This window comes from Styela clava, chromosome 11, assembly GCF_964204865.1.
Source record: "Styela clava chromosome 11, kaStyClav1.hap1.2, whole genome shotgun sequence".
NCBI lineage: Eukaryota > Metazoa > Chordata > Ascidiacea > Stolidobranchia > Styelidae > Styela > Styela clava.
Window position 1 is genome coordinate 7,508,101 of NC_135260.1, and position 13,417 is coordinate 7,521,517.

Below are 13,417 nucleotides of genomic sequence, written 5' to 3' on the forward strand. Positions count from 1 at the left end.
GATGGATGAATCATGCAACATTAAAAAACTGCTGTATATTTTATATTTAGTTTCTTTTGCGTTCTTTTTCTAAATTCAATTCAGCATACCCTCGTAAAGGTACCTCAAACTTTAAACAACATAGCTTCAAAACTATAGCAAGGATGGCGAACCTTTTTTAATTGATGGATCAAAAATTATATTTTTATCGCGGAACAGAAAAGAGTGGGCCACCGATATTTAATCAATGTTTGTATCTATAAGAAACTTTTGAAACAAATCTTATAAGCTTCTGTTGGTGTAGTTTTGGGCTTTACTTATGCAGTACTTTTATCAGGGACTTTTTATGGGACTCGATTTTATGAAATTAGAGTACGAAAACACGCATATGAATTACCAAAAACGTTTAGGATGATGCGGCAAATTATTTTACGGTTCCAAAAAGTTTGAGGGAATTCCACTCTGATGGTGTTATACTTTTCGATCAGCTTTCAACCATATTAGGGCACTTTTACACTGCGAGCAGACATGCGTCCAATGTTAGTGGTTTTGAAAATTACCTTACCAGCCAGGAAATTAGCAATTTGAATATGAGCGATCGCAGCCCTGACCGCCCAATAGACGGTGCATTATAATAGTTTAGTATTGTTAAACTACTTTAAGGCCGGTTCTATGAATTTTTATCATTGCTATGCATTTTTATTTTATTTCGGTGAGTCACTTTGTGACCCGCGGGTCAGCGGTTCGTCATCCCTGTAGGCTCTAGAAATTATACCACTTGATTTACAGCAATAAAAATATTCTATGATAACAAAATATTAAATTTGGTATTACTGGATTACACGCTCGCTTCCATGAAGACGAGTGTGCTAGAAAACTCTTCTCGGTTTCTAATTTCCTCCGGCCTAAGTACCACAATTTGATACAGTTGTTTAAATTCCAATTTAAATGATTGCTAAAGCATTACGGTGAAATTTTCATGAAATGGTATCTTCATTTATTGGATACAGAGTGGACCTATGAATCGTTTCGTTAAATTGTTGTTTTTAGTATTCATCTTATTTTTCTCCTGGTTGTTTTGAGAAAAATCGCTTTTGTTTACCTACTGGACCAATTGCTTCGAAATTTTTAGTCGTTGAAGATTGTTATTATCGCTGGAAGGCTATTATATTTTTTTTGTTGGCTCTATGGCAGTGGTTCCGAAACTCTAGGTCGCGACCCACAGTGGTGTCTTAAGAAGATTTTTCGGGGTCTAACTTCCGCTGAACATTCAGTCACATAATTTGAAAGTTAGAAAGTGTCTGGTGCATTGTAATAATCATAATAACAATTCTCGTGAAGGCGTGGTGACAGATTACTATCCAAGAATACAATTTATGCAATCAATTTGAATTTTATTTCATTTAAATTAAGCGCACTTTTCAGGCGTATGGCATTACTTCAGCTGTATTTTTCAGGAATTTTTCTTTCACCATTACCAAATTATTCTGCCGCTTATATAAGTATCTTGCGCTGGTTGGGGTCGAGTTAGTTAGCCATTTACTTTCCTGTACTTATAGAGAATAGAATGCATAAAGCGCAGATTCTTTTCTATTCCCCGTTCAAATTGTTTTACTACAAATATACAGGTAGTGGTAATACAACCACTGCATATCAATATAGATTAACGAAGTACGCCCGCAGGGTACAAAGCTGAAATCTATGACGAGATGTGGCAGTTTCTCAAGCAGTTTGACAGCAAGCCGAGTAAGCTGAAGAAAATAGTTTGAGTTTGCTAAAATCAATTTATCCTAGATCAAAGTTAAGTTGTTAATCATGGATGAATTTGTTTTACACAGAATCATGGCGTCTAGTTTTGTACAACAATTGAAAATAATTGGATTTTCTGTTGTTTCGAGTAAAAAAAGTATGGAATTCAATAGGAGAATGTGGATCACTGCTTTTGCAATTGTGGCATCAATTTTATTGCTTTTCATATATGGGAATTATATCATTAATCAAACAGAAAGAGGAGTAATATATGAAGGTGGGAAGCAAAATATTTTAAAGTACCAAGTTTTTATTCTCTAATATCTAATTCATTGAATATTATTTGTAATGCGCTTTGTCAACGCGCTCTGCTCGCTAGCACAGACCTAACCTGGCCGTTGTGTCAAAGTCTGGCTGTTGATTAGGCTATAGCAGTGGTAGCACGTACCGTCGCTATCAACGGATAGTTGCAATTGAGGTAATAATAAGTTATGCCGACTAACAACATACAAAGATTGTTGTTTCAAAAATTTAGCGCCAGGTTACGGTAACGCCTGGCTGACTGTAGTTCCTTATTTTTGCACCTCGCAGACTTAAATAATTCTATTATTCGGCAAGAGCTTTCGTCATCTACTATCAACAAACAGAACGCAAATGCGAGCTCGAAAGGGACGTTCATGTTTATAAACGAGTTTCACCATTTACTAACAACGTCGCTTTAGCGATTACTAAAAAATCTCAAATATCATTCAATTTTTATTGAAAATATATTAATTTCTTCCGAACTATTCAAGAAAAAGGCTGGATTAAATATGAAATCAAAGAAGATTACCAAAAAACATCAAAGGAAAGAGATCGCGATAAACTATTAGTTGAATATGAAGCATCCAAGAGAAAGTTATATAAAGTTTTACAAAAGGTGAGGTTTGCCACCCCAATATATTTTGAGAAACAATTCAATTCAACTTTTCAATTTTGGGACCTCCTGCAGTATGCGCACTAAGATGGCGCACAACCTGAACTCAAGTTGTGTACCAGGTTAGGGTTCAGATTGTGCGACATCTTGGTGCACATACTCCAGGAGTACCCAATTTTGTATATATACTTTATGTTTCCAAACTTTTCTTATTGTGCAATCTGATTCCAAATTGTAGATATTGGCCATTGCAAATGCAGATTTGAAAAAATTTATACAGAAAGGCAACCAGAGCAGTTTTGTTGTAATTCATTTGACAATTGATTCAAGTTTCTGAAAAAGGTTTATCATACAAAACTTTTCAGTTATTTATCTCCATTCATCATTTATAATACCAACGCAGTATGCCGATGCCCTCCGTAAACTAAACAAGATTTAGTAGTTGTAAAGTTTTATATTTCGGAGAACTTAAGTGAACTCGTTTGACATCTTTTATATTATTATTATAAAAAACATAAATGTGCCAATTTTTTTTAAATAAAATTATCTCCAAAAAGTCATCATTCATTTGAATTAATAGTTGTAGTTGGCCAACAGCGTGGCCCGATGAAAGTATCCTCCACTAGTTTTGAACCTGCACCTACAAACCATCGCGGTGCGATGTCAGTCACGTTCTTTATGTTGCTCAGCACGAGCAGAGACAAAGTTTTACCTCGTGAAATATCATTTGAAAAAACACCGGCATATACCAGAACATATTCGGGAACTTCTTCCTGACGCCAAACTTTTACTTGTTTTGTGCGATCCTACAACAAAAATATATTTCATTCCGCTCCACATTAATATATAATTTCATATCTTCAGCCAGTAGTTCAGCGTGCACCAGATGTCATTGGAATCGGGGTTGAGAAGTGTGGAACAGAGGCTCTTAGTGCTTTACTTCGTATGCATCCGATGATCAAAGTAGCACCCAAAGAAGCCCACTTCTTTGAACGACCGGATTTATATAAATTGGGCCTGAAAGCATACACGTAAGAATGTTTTCATTGTAATTAATTTTTATGGTGACTGTTCTAACCTGAAACAAATGTTTATGAGATAGTTATATATTAGACGAAAGAAAATTTAGAACAACCTTCAAATCGATTCTATTTTTTTAACATCTGTAATGTCAGACGAATAAATATTAAATAAAATTTTTACCGTCATATGCAGTGGTGAGCTGTAGCCGGAACGCAACGGAACGGCGTTCCGGTTGTTAGACATTTTATTGCATTTGCGTTCCTGTTGTTAAAATAAAATTATGGTTAAAAATTCTAGTCTCTCTGGTGAACCTAGTTATTAATTTATGTAACCCCATAATTCGTGATTCTTTCTACATCACATCACGCAAATAATTAGTACATCAGTGACGTGTAATAGATGTTTTCCCGACCTTTAACCCCGTGAAAATTCACCCTTTTCCTTTCTAATAATAACATTTGTATTGAATTGCTATGAATATTCTTGTAATTTTACACGAGAATATTTCAGATAATTTATTTATATTTCATTGCAGTTCTTCGGCTCTATCTTAGGACAGACAAAACTTTCTGTATACGTCCTCGTCGTGTTGTAAATATATTACATTTTTTGAGAATTAGGTGCGTTCCAAATTAGGTCGTTCTGATTTTGCCAGCTCATCACTGGTCATATGTATAAACCAGGCTAGAATCCGAACTCTACCATTAAATGTCATTCTGACTTTAAACTATGATTTAAATTAAGAAAATGTGCTTTTTTTCATTGTTACTGTTTTTGAAATGGACAAATTTATAACACGTTTAATGACATATCGATTAGAGTCTGAGTTATTGCCCCATTTGCAGCAGTGAAGATTTATATATAAGCATATTCTGGAAAGGTAATTTGAACTTTTCAATAAACAAACACATGTTGATGACACCATTTCATAGATATGTCAATTCACACCAAGCATTCCACTTTATATTATTTTTCCAACACTGTGTCTAATGTTTCATGTAAAATTATCCCAAAGTCGAGAAGCTTGTTTTGAAATAAATTAAAGGACACCACTAAATTAAATTATAGACGGGACGCATCATCTTATAAACCAAAACATATCGAGGTAAAAGCTGTAAAGATAATGGTATCAAAACAAACCACTTAATTTATATCATCTTTAAAATATTTTTGTTCAGACCTATGTTGGCCAAAGTTTTACCTCATGAAATATCATTTGAAAAAACCCCGGCCTACTTCAACTGGAGACTCACGACACCAGGATATATTCGGAAACTTCTTCCTGACGTTAAACTTTTACTTGTTTTGTGCGATCCTACAAAAAGAACATATTCAGATTATTTCCAGGAGGTAACGATCTATCGATTCATATTGTATTTGTATTTAGACATTTTAGTTTTCGTCTTGATAAAGCCAGTACATTTTTTTTTTCTGTTTTAATATTATTCTTTACTGTCGTTAAACACGTCGTTATAGTCATTGTTGCAAGATATCTAGAAGAATGTCGCGTAGGCGTGAAAAAATTATAAATTTGGCATTTGTGGTTAAACTATTGTTTTTTTTTGGTATTGAAGACGCTTATTTACTTTAATATGATTGGTATTTCAAGTTTGCTTTTCAGATTTTACCCAACAAAATGTGAATAAAAGTATAGCTGACTATTTATGATTTCAGTATTACATTTTTAACAGATATTGATGCATAATCTTAATGCAAACACAACGTTTGAACAATTGGTTGATGACCTTCTTCTCTACTCTGCCAGTTTAAATGCAAAAATGAATGACAGCCAATCGGAAATGTTGTATATTACGCAGTTATATAAAAAAAGAAGTAATAACCATGTACTAACGACTGGATTATATTACTATCATTTACTAAGGTAGACGCCATTCTCATTTTTGTTGTTGTTGTCAGTATTTTTCATTTTGTTATAAACAAACCCTTCCTTCTCTCCTACTGGACCAATTTCTTTCCAATACTCCGTGGTTAAAGATTTTTTGTCACTAGAAGGCTGTTACTAAATTATAAGGATGGGCCGGGATTCGGATCCGGACTCGGATTTGAGTCGAATCCAGACATTTTTTGGACTCGGATTCGATTTCGAATCCACGTCATTTTTACCGAGTCCATAATCAATTCTGTTTTTACTAATTTACGCCTATGGTTGTACCTTTACCCCTATAAATCTCACTACATACCTTAACTAGTTAAAATTCAAAATTAGATCTGTAACAATATCCCTCGTGTACATTATAAACACTCCTAATAAAACGACGACAGATATCCGGATAATATAACGCAAGTTGAAAACTATTGATCGCTTATTTATAACAATGATGTTGCGCCAGTCGCCTTCAAAGTATCTATCCTTTTCGGTATACACGTGATACACAATAAAATGTGTTAGCGCAATATTTTTGAGTTTTTGATTCGCGTAAAGATTAAACATGCCCTGGATCAACTCAATGTGGAATCTCAATACCTCTTTTAAATCGAGTTTATTACGTGCAATCTTTTCGCTAAAAAGGCAATGGCTAAAAGCATGGAGAGTTTTAGAACGTTTACATGAACTACAAATTTGCAAGCAGATGTACCACAATGTATTGACGACGAGTGGCATTCCTCTACCATATGCGCACGTGACATAGTAAATTTACGGCTAGCAATATCCGGAATTATGGGAAAGCATTGTAGTCAAGAGCTTTTTAATTTTCATATTGACATGTAAGAATATCTGAATAGCCGACTAGAATTGACGCAAAGTGGTGGGCTGGAAATCCAGTTCACAGCCAAGGCGCACATTGACCCACGTTTACGTATGTATTATGGCCACCAAAAAGAGGAAAATATATTTTTAAAATTATTCAACAGCTACCTGCGGAACCATTAGGCAAAAATATGAGCTATGACGTATGTTTGTGAGCGCACGATGCTGTAGCATGGTCAAAACCGTGTTTTTCTGCTTTTTCTATTATGACGTCACGGACTCGGCAGATTCGATTCGAGTCCTTGACCAATTACTCGGATTCGTCGAATCCCTGTAATGCCGGACTCGTCCCATCGCTACTAAATTACAATTAGTTTAGATTAATGGAAACACCGTTTTTATTCCGCCGAGCGTGACGTTGTACTTTTTCGAACTCGGTGCTGAGGCTAAAACACTTCCCTATGACTCACGTCGGATACCGAAACTGCGGTTAGTTATTACTTATCGATTTTGATCGGTAAGTATGTTGATAGGTATTTGTCTGTCTGTCTGTATGTTTGTCTGTTAGATGCACGCGATATCTCACGAAAGCGAGATTGAATCTGCTCCAGATTTTGCATGTGCATTCATCGTATCTCGGACCAGAAGCCTATTGATTTTGGGCGAATTATGTCGTATAATTAGCGAGTTATTAATCAATTAGTGATGGGACACGTGGTGTCACTATGGAGTAAGAGCGCTGTTTTGGGGAATCCCCTAACTTTCGATCGATAAGTCTTCGGTCTCTGACCGATATTCTCGTTGGACTTTCGTTTCCGTAAATCTGAGCTTTGCTCTTTTTTTTGAGGTTTTATTTTCAGTCCCAATAAGGATGAAAAACTTATAGAATGAAATCCTAGTAACTAGTTTATTTCGTCTCGCCAATCGTGACGCATCGACGAAGATGCAAAACTTGAGTTTATCTCAGTCCGAAAAAAGATGAAAAACTTGTCGATACAATAGAAAATTTGTTATGTCATGCTAGTAGTTGATAACTTCACGAAAGGAAGTACTAATACAATACAGTATAGAATGATGTACTAGTTCGCTTCGCCAATCGTGACGCATTGATGAAGATACAAAACGTCGTAAGCAGTTTGACACTATGATAAAGTAATTATTTTCGATATTTTCCACAGATGGTATAAGGTGTTCAACATGAGCAATATATACGTTGTCGACGGTGAGGAACTTATATCTAATCCTGCTAAAGTCATGAAAGAGGTGGGTGTACATAAACAATTTGACCAAAACCTTTATATTCCGATCAAATTAATGCAGTTGTTTCAGCAATTAAAGATTAAAACCCAAAGTCATCGATATATTATTGCAGTATTCTACGCACATAACGGAAATGAACTAAATAATCAAATTAATGCTATTGGAAAAATTTGCCATAAGTGACTCTTGTTTATATACTGTGCTTCCCTCATTTCAATCGTGTTTTTGTTGCTTTAGCTTCAAGACTTTCTTCACGTTCCAGAGTTTGTCTTACCAGAAAATTTTCGGAAGGGACCGTCTGGATTTTATTGCTTTGCTAAACCTTTAGTAGTAGAAAGAAACGGCGTTTTAGTCGCTTTAGTCGCTAGGTGTCGCTGCTTGAAGACCTTTATAGGTCCCTCGCGACTCCAGTCACACAATTAACATGATCAGTATATTTCATTTATTGTAACAGTTTTCTATATGCTTGTTTTTTGTGTTGACAAATAAAAGATTGATTGATTGATTGTAACAGGACATACTGCTTGTTTGCGTGGGAAAGGAAGGACTAGAAAAGGAGCATGGGGTGTTGCGAACCCCGAATATATGAAAAAACTGGACAAATTTTTTGCACCATTCAATGAAAAACTTTTTAAATTACTTGGTCGTAGATTTAATTGGTAACCATAAATCTGCATATAACCTTGATATGATATAAAAATGCCCGTAAATTTTACAGTAATGAAAATATGACTTTTTATTATGTAGCATGATGTATTAAATTTAGTATGCTCCCAGCAGTCATTTATGCATTGTTGAGGACATACTTATAGCTTTTAATATGAAGATGAATTTTGAATACATCTCCTACGAAACCATTCTTAGCTTTCACTAAGTCAAGATGTTGGCATGCAGGCGTAAGCCATGGACAATACGTTTTTACTTAACCACTGAAAAAATACCACTTTTAATTGCTTTCTAATAAATTGCTTATGTATCAAAAGTTTGAAGACTTTAATGTTGCAAAGTATTATTTTTAAATCATAGTTCAAATTATTATTCAAATATATCTTGTTGCCTTTGTAGTGTACGTTTACTTTTTTTCTATTCAGATATTCATAGCCCGAGCAAATTCTGCCTGTGCAGCTTGTAATATAAACTTGAGATATCATATACCATGCTGTCGTGATACAGATCTAAAATTGTCTTTATAGACAGGAACCCTGTGTAGGTGACGCATTTTAACCTGATGATCTTTGAAGGCGACAAATACGTTCCGGCCGAGAAGGCCGGCCTGTAGACTATGTAGCTGGCTGTCTGTATTCCTAAATTCCTTCGTCTAATCTAATGTGATTGCCACTAACTTGCAATGTGTTAAATTTATTCCAAAATGAATGATCCAGTTCTTTTAATTTGATACTCGAGTGACTAAAGATAATACGGTAGTGCGAACAAATGAATACGTTTGACTACAATACTGTATATTTTGGGATACCAACTACAAGTCTACATATGTTGGACAAACATGCTTTCATTAACATTAAACCAAGTAAATAAGCAGCTTAATAATCAATAAACCTAAATGGACATCTACCGATGGTAAAGCAAAGTCAGAAACCTAAACATTTTAAGCTAAATCCTAAACTAGTAACGTGCTGTCAAATGCGAAGCGTAACCTGAAGCAACGTTCTGTCCTTGAGTCCGAGTCGCTCAAACGCGGGCTCATGTCACGTGACATCTATGTGACGTCACAATTGGTCTTACATGACCCATGACATCATTATCAAATAAATAGGGAAGATTGATCGTTACACCCTGCAACTTAAAAACCATTTATTTGAATCTAGGCATATACATTAAAGATGAATAATTGGACACGTTTAGTGGCCATAACGATCGTTTCAATATTATGTTGTTGTTGTTGTTGTTGTTGTTGTTCTTGTTCTTGTTCTTGTTCTTTGACACGTTTTTAAAAAATCGCTTTTCTCTTCGAATACTGGACCAATTGCTTTGAAATTTTCAGTGGTTAAAGATTAATTTCTTCGCTAGAAGGCTATTACTTTTATTTATTTCAAAATTTTGCGTGAATTCTATGAAATTTGATATTTCATCTAAAATTTTGCTGTATTATTTTTTATCCATGGGAACACGGATTTTAGTCAGTGTCATGACTGGCTGTACGTTTTGATTCTGCAAAATTCTTGCTACTGGAAATTCAGAACTTTTTTGAGGGTACCGGTAGCGTCAAAGGTACCGGTAAAGACTGATTCGCTCAGGTCTAACGTGTCCATATATTTGTGCGTAGCTCTCTTGTTTCATATTATTACGTTACACAAAGAAGCCTGGTTGCTTGAAATTTGATATAAAAGAAATTCGCGAATAAATAAGAAGTTGATTAGAGAGCTGTAGTATCTGGATTCATTTCTTCTGACCAACAAAAACGCAAAGACGTGACAGCCGTACCGTTATATTTACTCATGCCGTATGCCCAAACAATTTCGCGTATTTGAAATGAAATAAGATTCAATTTGATTGAATAACTTGTTGGACACGTAGTGGACATAGCGATCGTTTCAATATTATGTTGTTGTACTTGTTCTTTGACACGTTTTTAAAAAGTCGCTTTTCTCTTTGATTACTGGACCAATTGCTTTGAAATTTCCAGTGGTTGAAGATAAAAATTTTCTTCAGAAGGCTATTACTTTTTTTTTGCTATGACGTCATCAAAATTATTGCCATTAGGTGGCGCTACGTGTCCATATATTTGAGCATAGCTCTCTTGTATTTTTTTGATTAAACCTTTGAGTCATGCACTTGCATTCAGAAACTGGTTATTTGCTTTGTTTTCTTTGCTTGTTTATGAAATCGAATTGTTTGTGGTTACGAATGACAACTGCACTTGATACCATGGTAATAATGTTATCCATCTTTCATATACAGTATGCATATAAATAATGATAATATTTTATAAAAAAAAAATGTCATCGCGGTGTAGGTACGCGTAGACGTTTCGAACTTCAAAATCTGTGGCCGCGGTATACCGGTCGATTGTTATTTTCAATTTATCTCTTGCCGCGGTATACCGGTCGATTGTTATTTTCAATTTATCTCTTGCGCCCCGGTAGTTATATACTGAAAACTTATATTTAGCCTAGTATATTTCAACTTTTTATGGAGCGGAAACCCAGTGAAACATTCCACAGGCCCGCGAAACCCCTGTACAATACGTGCACTCTAAAAAATGTTCGGTAAATTTTTCATAATATTTGAGATTCTTACTAACATGTTATTTCAAGGAAGAAGTATTTGAGGTTAGTTATAATGTTAATTTTAAATTGTTAAAAGGGAAACTTTCTCATCTGCTCTGACAATAAAGTATTTGGAGTGTAATTTTTATTATTTAGGGACTTTTAAATATTTTATTCCATTTAAATACTATTTCAGGTACCTCTTTCATCTGATCTACAAAGTTTGGTAATACTGGAAAAGATCGATTGATTGCCCACAGATTTTTGTCCTTGAACTCCAAGAGGAAAAGAAATTATAAAAGTTTATAGAAAGGTGGGATATTGTAATGAATGCTAGTACATGCAATTAAATAATTTCTGATATTTCCAACTTGCAAAAGAATTAGATTGATTGATTGAGTACTACAAAATGTTAAATCTTGTTTGAAAGTTAAGTAATATTTTTAAATTTTGGAGTTGTTTGGGTAAAACTTTTTGTACATTCCATTTCAGATAACTTGAAGTTACGGAGAAGAAAATACCACGAGTTCGTAAAAGCATATGGATAATGCAATACAATCAGCATGGGAAACACTAACCCGGAAAGACTCCCCCTCTGCCATGGACTATTCTCTCACAAGGGCTGTCTATAGAGACTTGTTTGAAGTGACTATGTGAACGGATACCCTGCGAGCATAAACTTCTTCAACGTGAAGTTTCTGTCTACCTCGCATTTCTAATTTTTCACTATACAATTTCTCATTATACAGTCTGTGATTTTTACTGATCATATCCTGTAAAATGTAATGCCAGGATATTTACGGTAATTTTTACCGGGTTCTGAATGTAACTTCCCCGAATTTGTAATGTAAATTCATAGGCTAGCGTCGGTAAATATTACTACGCATTGCCGGTGGAATTTACCGGAAAGAAATTGTAAGGATTACTAGGTAAATCCTGTAAAATTCACAGGCGATCAACAGCGATTTTACAGAAAATTCTTGTAATATTTACCTTAAAATCGCATTAAAATTTCACATTCCAGTAATATGTAATGCCAGGCGATTGTCGGTAAATATTTCTTAGAGTGTGTAAGGCCTAAAGCAGATTCTTATGAAACTATGAATACAAATAAAAGCAAACCCGATACTGACAAAACAAACTGATCTTCAATCGTAGCAAGTTTAACAAAAGTGGAAAGCCTAATTTTAAACAATACACTGTACATATAATATTGTAGAACATCGGATTTGAATTTAAACTTGCGGAACTTCTGTACCGTACTGACGAGACCCTAGGGTGCTACGGGATCCTGGTTGGAAACCCTTCTAGTATATCAATATATTTGTTCTGATATTGCATCCAGTCTAGTCTATGTGCACTTGCAGTTCCAAAAAAATAGGTACAGTTGCCGGCGCTCCGGCAGTATTCGTACCAAAATGATGCACAACCTGAACCCTAACCTGATACACATACTATGTTCAGATTGTGCGCCATCTTGGTACACATACGTCGGGAGTACCAAAATTTCAACAGTCGCTCAGACACTTATTTCACTCAGAATTTCAGCCATAGTGGTAAACATCTCGTTCGAAATTATTTAACAAACGTTTGTTATAGTTTTATCCAACGTTTATGGCTCCCATTCGGGTGTCATTTTTCCCGCCCGGTAACCAAATTTAGTTTCTTACAATTAAACAGTTAAATACCTTATATATATTCGTAATTCTACCATTTCAGTTATTTTGTCTGATGATCAAATCACAACTGATTGCACATTTTGCTAAAGCATATTTAACCATTGGTAGAATTGAATTATTGACTTAAAAGAGACAAGATTGCAATAATTCTAAATGAGATTCAAGTCCCGAATACCCGACTACCTAATCATATACCCGATATGGATTGGTAACCGGACAAGAGGCCGTGTTTCGTCATATGACTGAGTCGTCTTATCGACTTTCCTCTCTCCCGGGGATGCTATCAATGCGCTATAAAAATTTTCTGAAAGAATAGTAAATATGTAAACTCGCCAGCGTTATAGGAAGACAGCAGCAAATGTGATAACAACGCCTAGGTCATAAATTTAACAATCCTTTATTCAGAGTTGTGTATCTCACCTGGTATTTTTATTCTGGTTTTATTTCAGAGCTGAATATGATATTTAATTAAAGATATTCAAATAGTGTTTACCTGATTGGATCAACTTATTGTTCTAACTTATTTGAATTTGAAAAGTATGCGTACGTGGTTGGAAAAGCATATTTGATACAACTATGCCATGACATGTAGTTTTTTATTTCTTCGAAACACTGGCATGCAGATTGAACCCAGCTTATTGCGTAGTCTATACCTGGAAGGTGGGTCTAGATTTTTATTTGTTCTTGGCTGTCTAGCTAGAAATATGGGTACTCCCGGAGTATGTGAACCAAGACGGCGGACACCGGAACGTAGTATGTATACCAGGTTGTAGTTAGACCATAATTTCATGTACAAATACTACGGAAGTCATTTGGCTAGTCCCCAAACTCGTTATAGAACTTAAATAAGGAAAATTGGAATAAAATTATGGCC

General features: G+C 35.0%; 1 protein-coding gene across 1 annotated transcript; it reads left to right on the plus strand.

Moving 5' to 3' along the window:
• The first annotated feature begins 1,734 nt into the window (after positions 1 to 1,734).
• Positions 1,735 to 8,701, plus strand: LOC144411674 (heparan sulfate glucosamine 3-O-sulfotransferase 1-like). Its single transcript, XM_078117675.1, has 7 exons — positions 1,735 to 2,005; positions 2,523 to 2,647; positions 3,509 to 3,675; positions 4,846 to 5,017; positions 5,359 to 5,549; positions 7,556 to 7,640; positions 7,875 to 8,701. Exons 1-7 carry the CDS (start codon positions 1,795 to 1,797, stop codon positions 8,058 to 8,060), a joined length of 1,137 nt encoding a protein of 378 aa, XP_077973801.1. The 5' UTR covers positions 1,735 to 1,794; the 3' UTR covers positions 8,061 to 8,701.
• Positions 8,702 to 13,417: the final 4,716 nt, after the last annotated feature.

Coding starts and splice junctions, on each gene's coding strand:
- LOC144411674 (XM_078117675.1), top strand. CDS start 1,795: ATGGATGAATTTGTTTTACACAGAATCATGGCGTCTAGTTTTGTACAA. Junction 2,648..3,508: donor TATATAAAGTTTTACAAAAG/GTGAGGTTTGCC, acceptor TCATATCTTCAG/CCAGTAGTTCAGCGTGCACC. Junction 3,676..4,845: donor TTGGGCCTGAAAGCATACAC/GTAAGAATGTTT, acceptor ATTTTTGTTCAG/ACCTATGTTGGCCAAAGTTT.